The following is a 15,814-nucleotide window of genomic DNA, read 5'->3' as shown; positions in this document are numbered from 1 at the left end:
TAGCTCTGATTTTGCCGCTTGCTAACCCTAAATTGCAGTAAGTTGAGGAAGGATACTGTATGCGTCTGGTGTGACAGACAATGGAACATCTTCCAATTGTCCAGCCTGATGTATGTGGAAGTGCAAGGTTAAGTCATTCAAGTCACTGGCTTCTGCTTGTTCTATACCGTGTTACATTTGAAGAGTTAGCCCTCATCTAATATCTGAAGAGCCCCTCTCCCATGCGGCAGGCTTTGAGGTTGGAACGAGGTTTGTTTATCTAACATGTGGGTGTTCTTCAAACTTCCTCCCCGACAGTTTCCTCAGAGGGAGGAAGGCATTGCTAGTCCATGGTGGAGGATGGTCTTCTCTAACACTGAGGGTAAACTCCTGGATAGCCTCACCCTCATCATCCCTCTTCCCTTAGGATCCTTATATACATTTTTTTCCCTACTCGGCGCAAAAACACACAGCACTTTCCTGCCATAACTTTGTTTGTAGAGGCGTTAGAAAACTAATAGTCCACTAAAAATACCCCGCCTGCCGAGTTGGAGCACTGGGTTTGGGCTTGAGCCTTTTCCTGCTGTAGGCAGCACAGCTTCCAGGGTAGGCGTGGGCTGTTGAGGAAAGAGGACATGAGTGGCCCTGGTCAGGAATCAGGCTTCCTGCACAACATTATAAAGACTCCCCTCCCTCTGGATACCCTGGACAGTCTTGATCAGACAACTGTAGAGGGAGTAGGTTATTGCCCAGCCTAGCCTGAAGACAGTTAGTTACAGATTGAGGAACCTGAGGGTTGTGAGGACAGCATCGTGCGCATTGGTTCTCGTCCCTGCTGGTCGGGGTAAGTGGTAACCTAGACGTTTTGTAAACGTTATATATATATAATTGTTCAGAATATTTACGTGTTGCCTGGATTGGATGTTCATGTATCATCTGGTAACTTTTCTGTCTAAGTGTACATTTTTTCAACATGGTGGCACCTGGAGGGTGAATTATGTGTGAATAAGAATCTCTTTCTGTGGCTATATTACATTTCTTATCACATGACCGATATGTAATTATATAAAATGGGGATGTGTCAGTACATCAGGTACATTAATTACACAGTGTTTCGTAAAGATGCACTATGTTTCAGTGTCGTCTTGTTTTGCTTCGTGCAGGTACGAGTAGGGAGCTGGTCTCACCTAACAGAGGCGTCCAGGAGACTGCCCTCCATGTTTTCTCTAGCTGGTGTCTTCTGCAACAGGGTAGGTCAATGCGAGGCAGCTGCACTTTGACTGGGATAGTATATGATACATTTCAGAGACTTCCATAATATACCTAGTGCCATTGTAATTCTACTATAATGAAATTATATTCTGTGAAAACAAGTCTGTCTTTTCCTTTATCTCCCAAACAAAAGATGAGCAAGATCCAGGTGGTGGAGGGATATAGGGTTGGAGGGAGGCATGAGGCGGCGGGGTCTGAAGCGGCTGCTGCGCAGGGATACGTAAAGGAGTTTACGCGCCACTCCAACGACGTCCTGCTGAATCTGAACGAGCTGAGGCACCAGAACATTCTGACCGATGCCACCCTGGTGGTGGGCACTGCCCGACTGCAGGCACACTGTGCTGTGCTCATTGCATGCAGGTTAGCTCAGATAATAATATTCATTGTAATTTTTCTGGTCTTTTTGTTATTGTTCTTCTTGTTTTTGTTCTACTTTGCGAGGGGGGGGTGCTGTGGGATTATTTTACTCTTAAAATACTCACTCCTTTCTCTCCGTCTCTCTTAGTGGGTTCTTCTACTCCCTGTACTCCCGTTGTGTGTCCTCTCCTGGATGGAGTGGTGCTGGAGGCCAGGCCCTGACCCTGTCACTCCCTGACTCCCTGGACCCCTCCAGCGTCTCCCTGCTCCTGGACTTCATGTACACCTCCCAGCTGCCCCTCACGCCACGCACAGTCCCCGGAGTGCTCTCCGTCGCCACCTACCTGCAGATGGACCACGTGGCTGACGCCTGCAGAGCTTTCATGTTACACAGGTGAACCCCTTTCTATAGATGTCAATGGGTGAGTGTTGGGAGGCTGGAGGGGTGGGAGTGATAATGGTAGTTTACAGGATTAGAGTAAAAAGTGCATTCACTGAAAGAACGGTGACAGAGAGACTTTAAATTAGGGTAAACGTAGATAATCATTTCAGTTAGTTGCATGCTTTTTAAGCTCTAAATTGCGTTTTCAATTGTGTGAGGCATTAAATGTACAGTACAACTGACTATTGTAAACTTTAAATAGGCTTCTAAGTCTCTCCTATGGGCGCCCTGGCTGATATGATAAAATATGATTGACAGGCGTTACCTGACAGTTCCTTTTGTTTACAGTGAGAGGATGAGAGGGACGCCCCCTCAAATGAAGCTGGACTCCACGGTGTCTGTAATGTCTGCAGCACTCTCAGGGGGAGCTCCTCTTAATCCCCCTGTCAATGGAAGACCCCGCCCATCTGTCCTCGTTGTCTCCACCCCCTCCCAGTCCGCAGCGGAGGCTGAGGGTCGTATGTGTCATGACTCGGCCAGGTGAGTGTGTGTGTGTCTCTGTAAAGTGTGGGCCAATGTCCCATTGTCTGAGTTCAGCTAGATCATTACATGAGTTCCTTTGTTTGTCCAGCAGGGTCCCTGGAAACTTCCGGGCCTGTCTGCAGCCAGGGACTTTCCTGACCCGCGAGCCCAGGTCAAAGGAACTAAAGCAGGAGCCTGAATCACCCATCCTGGCCTCCACCCCTTCTCCAGACAGCCCGTCTCGCTCCAGCTGTCAGCCCAACTCTCCTGCAGAGTCCAACACCTGTAATCTAGGTGACCCCAAGCGCAACCCTGACCCCAAAGCCTGCAACTGGAAGAAATACAAGTACATTGTCCTCAACCCCCTCTGTGCCGAAAACACGGTGAAGGAGGAGGAGCCTGAGGAGGGCCGGCAGCAGCTTGACCACATCCCCATCTCTGATAGGATGGACGTGACATTGAAGCCACCTATGGAGGCATGGCCGAGGAAAGGATCCGGACAAAATGAAAGGTGTGTTGTCAGTATTATGCATATGATGAAACAAAGCCTTTAAGATAGCGCTATCTCAACCTCTAAGTCATGTTGACAGTAAACGTTCTAAGGGACCTTGTCTGTCCAAGGAGATAGTTTAAGTTGGCACTGACTATATTCTTTCCTCCTGCTATGATGTCCCTGGCTGCAGCCCTCCCCTGGTTCCCCACCCAGGGCTGCCAGCCCACCCTGTGGAACCCCCCATGGAGCCCCCCACCCACAAGGAAGGAACAGGTACTGCAACCTTACTACCTCACTCAGCAGCAGCAGAGATAACATGTAGAAAACATATTTTCTTCAGCTAAGGAGTGACAGATCATAAACGTGTATATATATATATATATATGTATGTGTGTGTTTATAATATACATACAGTCATATGTTAATATATGAGATATGTATTGATGTATAATATTTCTCTGCACCTCCCTCTCAGTCTCGCCTTGCTGTTTGGCACCACGCCCATTGGAGCCAGAGGCCGCCCACCACTGCCAACATCCAATTAAGCGTGAGAATTACAGCTTGCCATTCTGTTACTCCGGCAACCTGAGCGTGATAAAGACTGCCTGCATAGGTGAGGCATATAACCCATCACATCTGATGATGTTATTTAACACACACACACACACATACACCTCCAATACATGATGTTTAGGTGCCATTTATCATCATAGTATCAAACGGATGGTTTGCAGCAGTTTGGACAGTTAAGTATTATGATAATGGCTCCTTATTACAGTTGATTATCGCCACAGGTAGTTGGTGTGTGTATGTTTCATTTGCTGACCTTCCCTTTCCCTTCTTTTCCAGCCCCCATTGCAGGAGACAAGCCTTACCGCTGCAACGTGTGCGGTGCCCAGTTCAACCGGCCCGCCAACCTGAAGACGCACTCCCGCATCCACTCCGGAGAGAAGCCCTACCGCTGTGATACCTGCGGGGCCCGATTCGTTCAGGTGAGGACCCACCACTGACGAGGGACAGGGGTTGGAGAGAGGATATGTGTGTTTGGCGGGAAAGGAGTGTGTGTGGAGGATCAAACTAAAGTCGTCGGTTGATGTTATACGTTATTTAGCAACGTTCATCTGGTTGACTTGTGTGTCTGTGGTCTTACAGGTGGCCCACTTGCGAGCCCATGTTCTGATTCACACGGGGGAGAAGCCTTATCCCTGTCACACCTGCGGCACTCGCTTCCGTCACCTGCAGACCCTGAAGAGTCACCTGCGCATTCACACTGGAGAGAAGCCTTACACTGTGAGTATACTACCCATACATGACAAACACACACGTGTGCAGACACAGACACACACATAATGCACACCCGCATGCAGGTAGGCAAGCATGCACGCATGCACACACCTCTTGTGTTTGACCTCTTGCTAGTGTACACGCCGTTATTCAATGATGAAATAGATTCCTCTCTCTCTCTCATATATGTTAACATTGCCAAAGCAAGTGAAGTATATAATAAACAATAAAAATGAACAGTAAACATTACACTCACAGAAGTTCCAAAAGAATGAGGACATTTCATGTCATATTATGGCCATGTAGTGTTGTAACGATGTGCAAATAGTTGGAAGTACAAAAGGGAAAATTAAATAAACATAAATATTGTATTTACAATGGTGATTGTTCTTCATTGGTTACCCTTTTCTTGTGGCAACAGGTCACAGATCTTGCTGCTGTGATGGCACACTGGTATTTCACCCAGTAGAAATGGGAGTTTATAAAAATTGGCTGTGTTTTCAAATTCTTTGTGGATCTGTGTAATCTGAGGGAAATATGTGTCTCTAATATGGTCATACATTTGGCAGGAGGATAGGAAGTGCAGCTCAGTTTCCACCTCATTTTGTGGGCAGTGAGCACATAGCCTGTCTTCTCTTGAGAGCCAGGTCTACCTACGGTGGCCTTTCTCAATAACAAGGCTATGCTCACTGAGTCTGTACATAGTTAAAGCTTTCCTTAAGTTTGGGTCACTCTCTGTTTAGGGGCAAATAGAAATCTATTTAGCTGTTTTTTGGTAATTTTTTTCCAATTATCTTTTAGTTTTCTCATTATTTGGTTGGGTCTAATTGTGTTGCTCTGTGGGGTCTGTTTGTGAACAGAGCCCCAAGTCTAGCTTAGGGAAATCTTCCCTTCTCATCTCTCTGTAGGTGATGGCTTTGTTATGGAAATTCTGTCCCGCAGGTCTGCGAGAGTGTCTCGCTGGTCTGGGTGGGGTGTCTATTGATCTGTTGCTCCTGTGTGAGGTGTTGGGGCGTTGAGGGCGATGTGCTTTAGGGTCCAGACAAAGGTGGGCACTACTGCCTTGTATAGGTGGACCTGGTCGTAAAGGCTGTTCAAGTCCAGGGTAGAGCTTTTTCAATCACTCCCTTTCCTGCTGTGCTCTCAGGTCATTTGTGCCTGTGTGTATTATTATATAGCTGGGTGACCCTAGTTGGTCCTCAGAAAGAAGCTCTAGGGCGTCCTGGGTGTTTGAACACCAGAGTTTAGACACTGTGTGTTTTGGGAAAAGTTGATTTTATTGTGTCTATTTCCCATTCGAGTCCATAAGGAGTACAATCTGTGGCATGGGTATGTCCTCAGTGGGTGTGGGGGGTTATCAGGAGGGCTATCAGGGTGGCTGATGGGGGTTGCTCAGAGGGGGTGGGATCCCTGGGCTTGGGGTTCTTAATTTGTCTGTCTTGCTGTGATATCGAGGCCATGCTCAGGGGCTGAGGTGGGCTGTTCTGCTAGCTTCTCTGCAGGGGTGGCCAACTCTCTAATGGGTTGTTATCAGTCACACGCCATCCCCCTCACCTCCAGGACACTGATCCTTTCCTCTCGTGCTCTAGTGCACTCTGATCATCTCCTGTTGATGTTGTCTCACCTCAGTCCAGAGTACAGATATGTCTCTCTCCTCCTCCAGCTCTCCGGGTCTGGTTGTTGTTGAGCTGGACTATTTTTTGTGCTGACTGGAGTGTTCACCTGCTGTTCCAGCTCCACCCGTCTTACCTCCAGCTGGGTGAATGTATTCTTCATTTCAACAAGGGAGTAGTACTCTGTGCTGGGAGATTGACTTTCCGTATGGGGTTGCTCATCTGTGGTGTTGTATAATGAAGAGGTTTGGTCTGACACGCTCGGGGTAGAGCTTAACCTGCTGAGCTCTCTCTTTGATTATGTGAAAGTCCAGCTGAAACTGTTTGGGGTTTCCCTTTACCATTACTGTTTTAGACTTGTACAGGTTAACATCCTGAGTCTCCATCCATCACTAACCCCCCACCTCCCACACACACACACACACTTTAACAGTGGTAGTGTGTTTATATAGCACTGTGCCATGCCAAGGGATGGTATGTGTGGAAGAACAAGTTGCTTATGTTCCCATTTTTATAATAGTCAGCAAAAAGTGTCTCTTGGTTTTCCATAAGGAGCTTCTTTTTAATACTCTTTTCGTGCCTTATCATTTTTTACATCCACAGGGTACTGTATTGTAATGACCTCTGAACAGCAGGAGGGGGCTTCAAAGGCCTTGGCATTTGGGAAGGGTAGGCTGACTCTCCTGCCATTGCTGGGCTCAAGGGCTTTGACACCTCTCACTTCACATCTCAGTGCTAATTGAAGTTTCAGTCAGATCTGTTCTGTCCTATCAAGCCTGGTTGCCTTAACTTAGCATTCAGTCCTTATAAAAGTAAAATATATCATTGTAATGTATTTTTCTTCTTGACTTTAATAGTAGCTTCAGACTAAACATTACTCACTCAGTTCAAGGTTAGATGCTGTTTTCAGGTTTCTGTTTGCCAGAGCATTTGTTGTTTAGCTTGGAAATAAGAATCTTTGGTAGTAGGAATCCTTCCAGGTAATTTTGTCCAATAATCAGATTGTAGGTTTGGAGTTTTGATTTCTCTCTGTCTCTCTCCATCTCTCCCAGTGTGAGAAGTGTGACCTGCACTTCCGCCACAAGAGCCAGCTGCGTCTCCACCTGAGGCAGAAGCATGGCGCCGTCACCAACACCAAGATCCGCTACAAGGTCCTGACCGACCCCTACCAGCCCATCCTGCAGGCCTGTTGACGGTCCTCCCTTTGACCCCTAACCTTTAACCCCTAACCCCACAGATACCAAGAATTAACCCCAACATTTATGTCAATCAAATCATGATTGTTTATCAGTTTCCACCCTGGTTTACATTTAACATTTACATACATTACATTTAAGTCATTTAGCAGACGCTCTTATCCAGAGCGACTTACAGATTGGTGCATTCACCTTATGACATCCAGTGGAACAGTAGTGCATCTAAATCTAAGGGGGGGGGGGGTGAGAGGGATTACTTTATCCTATCCTAGGTTTCTCCTGTGTTGTTATTGTCCATGACTGTGTCCCAAATGGCAGCCTGGGCCTGATTGCATAAAACACCTTAAGTTAATTTCCCCCTTATCTGTTCACTTACAGTTTTCTTAACTTTAAATCAGTTGAACAAAACATTTTAAAAGGTGAATTTCTCCCTTAAATTAAGTGAAAAAGTTAATGGTGCCCATGAGGTCCGTTAACTGCTTCATTCAGTTTGGATATCAATGTAAACAGATTTTGTGGATGTGAATGTTACTTTCACCTGCTCTGGTTACAAAAGGAAAACATCAACCAGCTAGCTACTTAGCTAATTAATGGAAGGTGCACAATCCATGGCTACAAGAGGTAGCTGGCTAGTTAGCTATAGCTACTCTGTTAACTAGCTTGACATACTAGGAAGTAATATAAACAAGTTGAGAAAAAAGTAACCAGAAACTAGGTCTATTATCTTCTGAAGCAATTAAGTTCCATTTTGATATCTCACAAAATGAAAGTGACCTCTTTGACGAGAGGTTAAGTCAGTGAATCAGACCAAGCCCATGGTAACCAGATACTCTGTCTGCCATACATGCCTTTAAACTACCATAAAAAGGAAATATTTGAGGGGCTCTATGCAACGCCTTTAAACAATTCCCTTAGGCAAGGGACAATTATTTCTTAATGTAAAGCCTTAAGGGAAACACTTAATGTTTTATGCAAACGAACCCTGTACATTATATAGTGCACTACTTTTGACAAGGGCTCATGGAGCCTACAGGAATAGGATGCCATTCAAAACTGCCTGGCCTCATCAAACCTGCCTGATTGAGAGCTCAGCCTCGCCCCTCAAAAACATGAGCTCAAGTATGTTTCACTCAAGTATGTTTCACTCACTGGCTAGAGGGGCCATTATAAACACATATACATGACTAGTTGTAAGCCAATCAAACCATGATGTTGTAAAGGATTTGTGGAAAGGCGGCCGGCGCCAGAGATCGGAGCTGATATCTAGATAGGATGACAATGCCTCTCCTCTAAGGTATTGAGCTGGAGGCAGTCTCAGGCCGCTTTAAGCGTTAGGTGGATAACATGTCAAGAGAGCTGTCGAAAGTTACTGGGAGTAGTATGATATGTTTTTGTATCCAAGGAGGTGCTTTGAAAAGTTGAGAGTTTTGAGGTTATGAGTAGAGAGTGAGTGAGACAGACAGAGCTAGAAGAGAAGGGAGAAAATGAGGATGAAGGACTAAGGAGTGTGGCTAGAAGAGAAAATACATTTGACATGGTTGGTTGGAATCATGAGATGAGGAATTGACTTTATTAGAGTGACGGAGAGAATGTTATAGTAAGTTGTAGAGTTGAATATAGCAAGTGAAAGAAAGTTCTGCGCCAATGCTTTGTTTATTTTCAAGTGCCACAGCTATTTTTAGGGACCGGGACACATTGGGGACCCGTTGAGTATTTGAGATGGCAATGCCACAAAGATGTCATTAAATAACAAAACAGAGATAGGTAATAATGCCCTAAGAACAAAGGTAATAATGCCCCAAGCACTACCGTGTGAATCGACTACCCCGACTGTGTCAGCTTTAAATAGCTTTTTTAACTAATGTTTATTTTTTACACACTAAAACCAAAGGCCTGGGGCCTTTGTCTAATGTATATGACAGGTGTCATATAAGATAAGATGTTTTGCCCATTACATCCGTTCTGTATTTTTCTAAAGGTTTTTATTTAAAATGGCAGACTATAACTTGTCATCGGTGCAGAGTCCGAGCAGGCAAAGGACTTCCGTCTCTTGTGTATGAAGGAATATCTTCTCTCAGAGCATAAAAGCTAGATAATGCGACTGTAAAAATGGATGAGAGATGATATTGATATTTGAAAATGTATGGTGTTCTTTTGCTGGACAAAGACAAGGACTGTTTTATACTAATTAAATTAAATTGATTGACCTTAACTACAAATGAGTTGTGAATGTTTTCTGTTTGTGTTAAAGTCCTAAATAATATACCCTCTGGAGATGGCTTGTGTAAGTCTAAGTACCTGTACCACAGTTAGGAAAATAATATTTAATTGAAAAGAATCAGACATTATTCAATAGAATTCTGAAATCAGTATTCTACCTATCATACTGATATTAACACTAACACACACACAAAAAAAACACACCATCCCCCTAGACTTCCTTCCTCTCATTAACTCACCCTTCAGACCTGCAAGACTCAGAGGAGCCAACAGCTCCTCAAACCGTTCTCTGAATCTGGGTGTTGGTGAAGGAAGGAACAATGGAGTCCCGGGCACCTGTTTCCGGCACGGCTCTATTGCGGAGCGCACACTGCCGTCCACTTTGTGTGTCAGCATACTACTTCCTGTGGCAAAGGGGCAGCGGCCCCTGCTAAACTCTCCCACCCTCTGTCATCCCCATTTCCTGCTCTGTGATGGGCTTGTGGCAGGCAGAAGGACTTGATTTCTGTAGAAAAGCCAACGATAAAGGCTTGAGCTTCTTTTTTGATGTATTTGTATTGCGCTGTTGGCGGTAGAAGCCCGGCGCAGGGGGTAAGCAAAGTGTTCCCAATTTGAACCATTTGCTTTGTCTGAAAGACAAACTGCCTACACAGAAGACCGGGAGATCTGTGGCTAAATCCAGTGTGCCTACTGTGCTGGCAGTCGGATAGCTCAAATCACCGTCCCTACAAAGATTCCACGACGCAGGCCACAGCAAAGTTACATACTAGCCTGCTTATGATTGAAAAATGTAAAACCATGACCACAGAGAGACTGTCAGACAATACAGCAAAGAGCTGCTGTTTTAAAATCGAGTTCATGTTTCTGACATGAAGATCACGGACGTCATGATTTGACTTCATTTTTTCCCCAGAGTTCCCAGTGGTCTTGAATGCACCATGACAATCAGATGCAGGTACCATCAGTCCAGTAAAATAAAAAAGCTAATTATTTCAATTTATGTTCAGCTGTGCCTCGCAAGAGCTACACCAACTGATCTATTTAGTTATCAAAGCTTGAGTTTTGAAATATAATATGGTCTGAGAGGAACCATGTTGGCAGGTCAGGCATTGAGCCAATATGTTGTGATAATGTATTAGGCTCACTGCACAAACCTCATTCCTACAGAACTGTTTGTATTAGGCTAATGTTATAAAAAATCTGCTTGCAGATGGATACAGTTGCCATGAAGAGATGCACTTGTCATGGTTTTAAAAAAAATCTGAGAGATCTTGTCTTGCTTTCTGACTGCGAAAGTGATCTTGACTCAGCAAATGTTGGTGACCACTGCCGCCGTCCTTGTTTCCTCAATTCCTATCAAAGCGCATTGGAGGATGTGGTCCAAGTGAGGGACCTTGGATCCACTCCTCCAATGCTCTCCTTTGAGGAAGGAGGATGCATTACGTTTGCAGACGGCCATTGTCTGTGAGGGAATGGCAGAGAGGACAAGTGGCAGTTACTTAGACAAGCGTTGGAAATGAGAGGGGACTTTCCAACCACTCCCCCCCCCCAGCCTTTCCACCAACGAGAGCATCACCATTGAATTAGGAATTAAGTCATTTCATAGGATCTCTATGATAAATCACTTACATGACATGGCCTACTATCTGTAAATCAACAGGCATTTCATCTGCTGGACCCTATTAGTTCTTGACACTGGCAGCATCCTCACACCTCAATGCTTGTATCATAAGTTACAGGCTATCAGGGGAGAAACTTTGGTTTTAGAAGTGGGAGGGACATAATTGTTTTGATATTTTTTTATCCAGTCGAATAAACACTCTAAACAGCCTACCTGACTGCTCGGAGGCATCTGCATGGTCCCAAAGCACACCGTTGCCTTGTTTTGCATCACATTCCAATGATAAAACAGGACAAAAATGCGATTTCAAATGTGTCGCCAGTGAAAGTTGTGCCCCAGCAGGCGATGTATGAATTCATCATTCATTCTATGCTCCATAACCAGGGCTGATTGTCATCTCTGTTCTGTTAATTGCATTGCTCATTGTATTGGCAGAGTTGAAGCCTAATTGGCACAGGTGAAAATGTTAATTATATTTCTGGGTGGCAAATCAACATGTTGATTGTGATGTTGGGAGAAGTGTGTGTGTGCATGCTTTTCCCAATAGCACAGGACATAATGGGCCGAGTTAACCGCGGTTCTGACTAGAGGGAGTACAGCAACAACCAGAAGTGACTTTTTCATAGCAGGTTAGGATAATTTATGCAGCAGGTCAGGATAATTAACGTGGCAGGTTATGAGACTTAGGTTAAGGTTAAGAAAAGGGTTAGGCTTAGCTAAAATGTTCTCCTAACCTACTACAAAAAGTCACTTCCGGTCATAGCTATCTACTCCCTCTAAGCAAAACCGCCACAATTGGTTTGCGTTGGTTTGTTTGTTGGTTGGTTGATGAATCTTCAAGTCCCAACAAATGTTTATCATTACTATAGGAAACAATTTTCAATCATGAAAACATCTCAATACTTTGTACATTTCAGAATTCTATCACATAATCCATAAATTTCAATAAGCTTTTTTACCCATGACATTAATAAAGCACTGTATAATTGTCGAACTAACGTGCGGTCCAAACACTTACCCTCGCCTTATGCCCTTGGGGGAATCCCCGTTGCCATCTTGGAGGGTGGTCCAAATGATTAAGCCCTTGTTTTTAGTCGGCTTTGCGAGTGTACAATTATGTTCACTCAGAGGCCTGAAACTCCCCATAATTCAATTCGCGATGATTGTACATCCGCTAAGAAAAGTCAGAGAAAACGTAAAAACAACACCAAAGGAGAAGTAAACATGCAAGTGTAAGTAAAAACGAATACAAATAAGTTAGACATTTTGCTAATACTTAAACTGTAAATATGTTTGTTTGGTAATATTTGGTAAATTATATAAATAAAATATTTTCTTTCAGAAGTTACCGCTAGGCAGGCTAACGTTAGTTATCGAAACAATGTTCTAGCTATCAAGGCGTGCATTAATAATTATATATTTAATATAACGCACTCATAATTGACTATAACGCATAAAAAGCACCCACAAGCAATGGCTGAAACCACAATCATCGCGGGATGTACGAGTGACGAATTTCCAGACAAGGGTGGTCCATTTAAAAATCATTCCTTCCATCATTCCTTCCCTGCCCTGCAAGTGTATATTCGTCAGACGCCATGATACCTCATCAGAAGTGTCCACTTAATTATAGGGCTGAGTGGATAGGGTGTGTCTTTTCAGTGTTTGGCACATAAACGCTACATTAACGCAAGGCCCCCTACAAAGGCGCGCTCTTGAGAAACGCCGTCGCGCGTTTTTCTTCCATTCATTAAAGGCAGAACCATACGAGCCAACACAGTCGGTTAATTTATGGCATTGTTGCTCGTAATACGACACCCTGTCAATTTTAAATCACATATCCTATGATAAACGTGTTGAAGAGATGGCTGGAATTGTGTATTCATCATTTATTTAACTAGGCAAGCCAGTTAAGAACGAATTCTTATTTGCAATGACATGACGGCCTAGGAACAGTGGGTTAACTGCCTTGTTCAGGGGCAGAACGACACATTTTTACCTTTTCGGTTTGGGGATTCGATCTAGCAAACTTTCGGTTACAGGCCCAACACTCTAACCACTACCTTCCACTCCATGAATCAACGAAATTAAAGAATCAACCCATACCGGGGTGAGTAGCAATAGTTGTGTCAAAGTGATATCAGGGACACAGAATCTTAAATTAAATAATAAATACAATAGTCATGAAAAACGTTATTGATGAGAGAATTTAACTGGGACTATAAAATAATGAATACATATTTTAAAATTGTTATTATTTAAGGCGTATGTTTCTCGTGGAAGTTGATGAACAACACCCGGGAACAAACGGCTACATCCAAAATGCATTAAGTTCCCTTTCCATATCCATATTTTTGTGTTAAGGTAAAGGACACCTGCATTTATATGTAAAGCCTTTTGGAATCCACATTTTACACTAAATAAGTGTGATTTCCTGGGGAAAGAGAAGGCACTGCAATATAGGAATGGCCCAGCTAGCTGGAGGCTAAGTAGACGCCCTTTGCAAACATGTCAGCTGCTACTGCATAAATTGCATGTCTGTAGTAGCCCATAGGTTAAGAGCACATCAGCATACATTAGCGTATACACGATGTGCTTGCTGGCTACAGTTGCATTCGTGGTTATAGCCTATAGGCTACCAAGAGACGAATGTGTTAGGCTATAGCCGAACATGTTGAAGGGAAAATAACTGAAAACAGGTGGAAAACTAGGCTACAGGTAAAACTATTTTTTTAAGACAGTGCAAGTGTCTCGAACTCACTCAAGCTAAGCCTGCTGGCTTCATTGATTTAAAAAACAACAACTGAAATGTAAGTTATTTCACCACCTGTCCTGATCTGCTGCACGCACGAAAGGGTTTCTATTTATGCACGTTCCTTGTTTTCAATTGCATTGCCTATGTATGTTGTATTTTCATGAAACGCTTGAAAGTGAATAAGGATATACAGGATAAGGGTCGCGTATAGCCTATGACACAGAAGTGGAGAAGGCGGCAGTGAGCTTTGAGCACATGCTAACCAACTAAAATATTCCTAACGATTCCCATGTGTAGGCTATATACACCGCCACCAGAGTGCATCACCAGAAAGTGTTTAAATAATTCCAAAATAATTTAAATTGAGATCACACCGTTTTATCATAGACAGATGGGTTTACCTACCACAATCTTACCAATGTTCCAGCATGCACATGCTGTTGCCCTAGGTATGGGATTTCTGAGACTTGTCTTATCATGGACAATGTTTGACCGTAAAATAAGGTCTGGAATGAATAGTAGGCAATTAAATGTGCCATTTTGCACCGATAGCATTTGACATAATGTAGCCTATGGTGTTGTTTAGACGATTCATGTCAATCAGCTGAGCAGCTGCTGCGCATGCGCGTGTGCTGTCTATTCGGTGAAACCCCTCTTAATATTTTCATTTTGAGCTGCCAAGTGGGAGTTGCGAGCTGCACAAACCGATTTAACAAAACCACAGAGGACACACGTCAACAATAAATAGTCTGTCACATAGTCCATGAGTTACCTTCACTGCGTAGCATGGATTCTGCCTTCCAGTGAAACTTTCCAGAGAGCCGAATACAACAAGCCTACATTTGGTATGTATTATTAATGTGATTATTTCTGAATCAGAGGATGTGGTACAGGTGATGTTAAGCACTTCTCCAATTTTTTTAGAACAGATATTCTGAGCAGCGATAGGGGACGCGAAACAATCACATTTGTAAAATCCTTTCGGTCTAAATTCCAGCTGAACTTGGAGAGGACCGTTAAAAAAAAGCATGCTTCTGACCAAGAGCTACAAACGTCAATAAATAGCCGTATTAAACTGAACATATATACGTTGATTTTTGTCAAACTTGTGTGTCTCTCCATGCTCTTGCTGACAAAAAAATATGTTAATGTCAGCTATACTGTCCCTCAATCATCCCTTTGTTCCGCATTTTGGGTATTTCAAATGTGTGAAAACTATTGAGGGTTATTTAATATGACTAATAGACCTAACGGTATTTTTTGGCAGAGTTTTATTTCTGTCTATATGGATATTTTTACTATTTACATTCCAGTGCCCTTATTAGGTTTACTGTGTAATTATTGCTGTAACTACAGTGTAACAATTATTGTAATTGCTAATTGTTACACTGTACACTGAGCATTAACCCTTGTCCTAACCCTAACCTTATCCAACCCTTAAAACAGTGTATGTACAGTGTAACAATGAGTTATTACAACACTTTACTAATGTTAAGTGTTACCGAGAGGTTTACTAGTCTAAAATAGACCTAACCACCCCTGTGTCTTCTGCAGCGTCCAGCTCACTGGAGTCTGGTGACCATCCTGCCCCTCTCACACCTCTCAGGTAGGAAATCCGTACACAGACACAACTTAACTTCAGCTAACTTTTTATTCCCTCACTCACTCACCCCATCAGACCTGGGTCAGTATTAAAGGTAATGAGGTGCATTTGCCAATACTGTTTTCCGTTGAAAATGAGCCAAAATTTCAAACAAAGCTAGCAGTCATTTTATGCAGCACGTAATCTCATTATTTATCAATCACATGATGTCACAAGTTATGCAGTCTTCCTACACCAAACAGTTTTTCCTATGCCATTTTATTAATCAAATGTATTTATAAAGCCCTTTTCACATCAGCAGCTGTCAAAGTGCTTATACAGAAACCTAACCTAAAATGTCAAACAGCAAGCAATGCAGATGTAGAAGCACGGTGGCTAGGAACAAATCCCCAGAAAGGCAGGAACCTAGGAAGAAACCTAGAGAAGAACCAGGCTCTGAGGGATGGCCAGTCCTCTTCTGGCTGTGCTGGGTGGAGATTATACGAGTACATAGCCATTAAGGCTCGTTTTTCAAGAT

General features: G+C 43.5%; 2 protein-coding genes across 4 annotated transcripts in view; both read left to right on the top strand.

Annotated features, from left to right (window-relative positions):
• Window positions 1-627: 627 nt before the first annotated feature.
• On the top strand, window positions 628-9,317 carry LOC115138071 (B-cell CLL/lymphoma 6 member B protein). 3 transcript variants are annotated; one of them, XM_065025459.1, is made up of 12 exons: window positions 628-823; window positions 1,143-1,229; window positions 1,385-1,611; window positions 1,757-2,002; window positions 2,339-2,530; window positions 2,622-3,023; window positions 3,196-3,278; window positions 3,481-3,618; window positions 3,855-3,997; window positions 4,158-4,295; window positions 5,953-6,048; window positions 6,955-7,025. In XM_065025459.1, exons 2-11 carry the CDS (start codon window positions 1,197-1,199, stop codon window positions 5,974-5,976), a joined length of 1,626 nt encoding a protein of 541 aa, XP_064881531.1. In that variant the 5' UTR covers window positions 628-823; window positions 1,143-1,196; the 3' UTR covers window positions 5,977-6,048; window positions 6,955-7,025. The 3 variants fall into 3 exon arrangements, with proteins under 3 accessions (XP_064881531.1, XP_064881530.1, XP_064881529.1); XM_065025458.1 differs by lacking the exon at window positions 5,953-6,048 and adding an exon at window positions 7,371-9,317 and having other exon boundaries at window positions 647-823; window positions 2,625-3,023; window positions 6,955-7,204; XM_065025457.1 differs by lacking the exon at window positions 5,953-6,048 and adding an exon at window positions 7,371-9,317 and having other exon boundaries at window positions 647-823; window positions 6,955-7,204.
• Window positions 9,318-14,374: 5,057 nt separating this feature from the next.
• slc16a13 (solute carrier family 16 member 13) overlaps window positions 14,375-15,814 on the top strand; it is a 55,212-nt gene continuing 53,772 nt past the window's right edge. The window contains exons 1-2 of the mRNA XM_029674471.2: window positions 14,375-14,539; window positions 15,249-15,300. The gene's annotated coding sequence lies outside the window, so the exon portion shown is untranslated. The remainder of the gene's footprint in view (window positions 14,540-15,248; window positions 15,301-15,814) is intronic.

The sequence above is a fragment of the Oncorhynchus nerka genome, linkage group LG12, assembly GCF_034236695.1.
Source record: "Oncorhynchus nerka isolate Pitt River linkage group LG12, Oner_Uvic_2.0, whole genome shotgun sequence".
Classification (NCBI taxonomy): domain Eukaryota; kingdom Metazoa; phylum Chordata; class Actinopteri; order Salmoniformes; family Salmonidae; genus Oncorhynchus; species Oncorhynchus nerka.
This window is presented reverse-complemented; position numbering and strand designations above follow the sequence as displayed.

Bases quoted from the DNA above. Each gene is read 5' to 3' on its own strand.
- LOC115138071 (XM_065025457.1), top strand. From the start codon at position 1,197: ATGTTTTCTCTAGCTGGTGTCTTCTGCAACAGG. The intron at 1,230-1,384 runs GTAGGTCAATGC...CCCAAACAAAAG, and splicing joins CTGGTGTCTTCTGCAACAGG to ATGAGCAAGATCCAGGTGGT. The intron at 1,612-1,756 runs GTTAGCTCAGAT...CGTCTCTCTTAG, and splicing joins GCTGTGCTCATTGCATGCAG to TGGGTTCTTCTACTCCCTGT.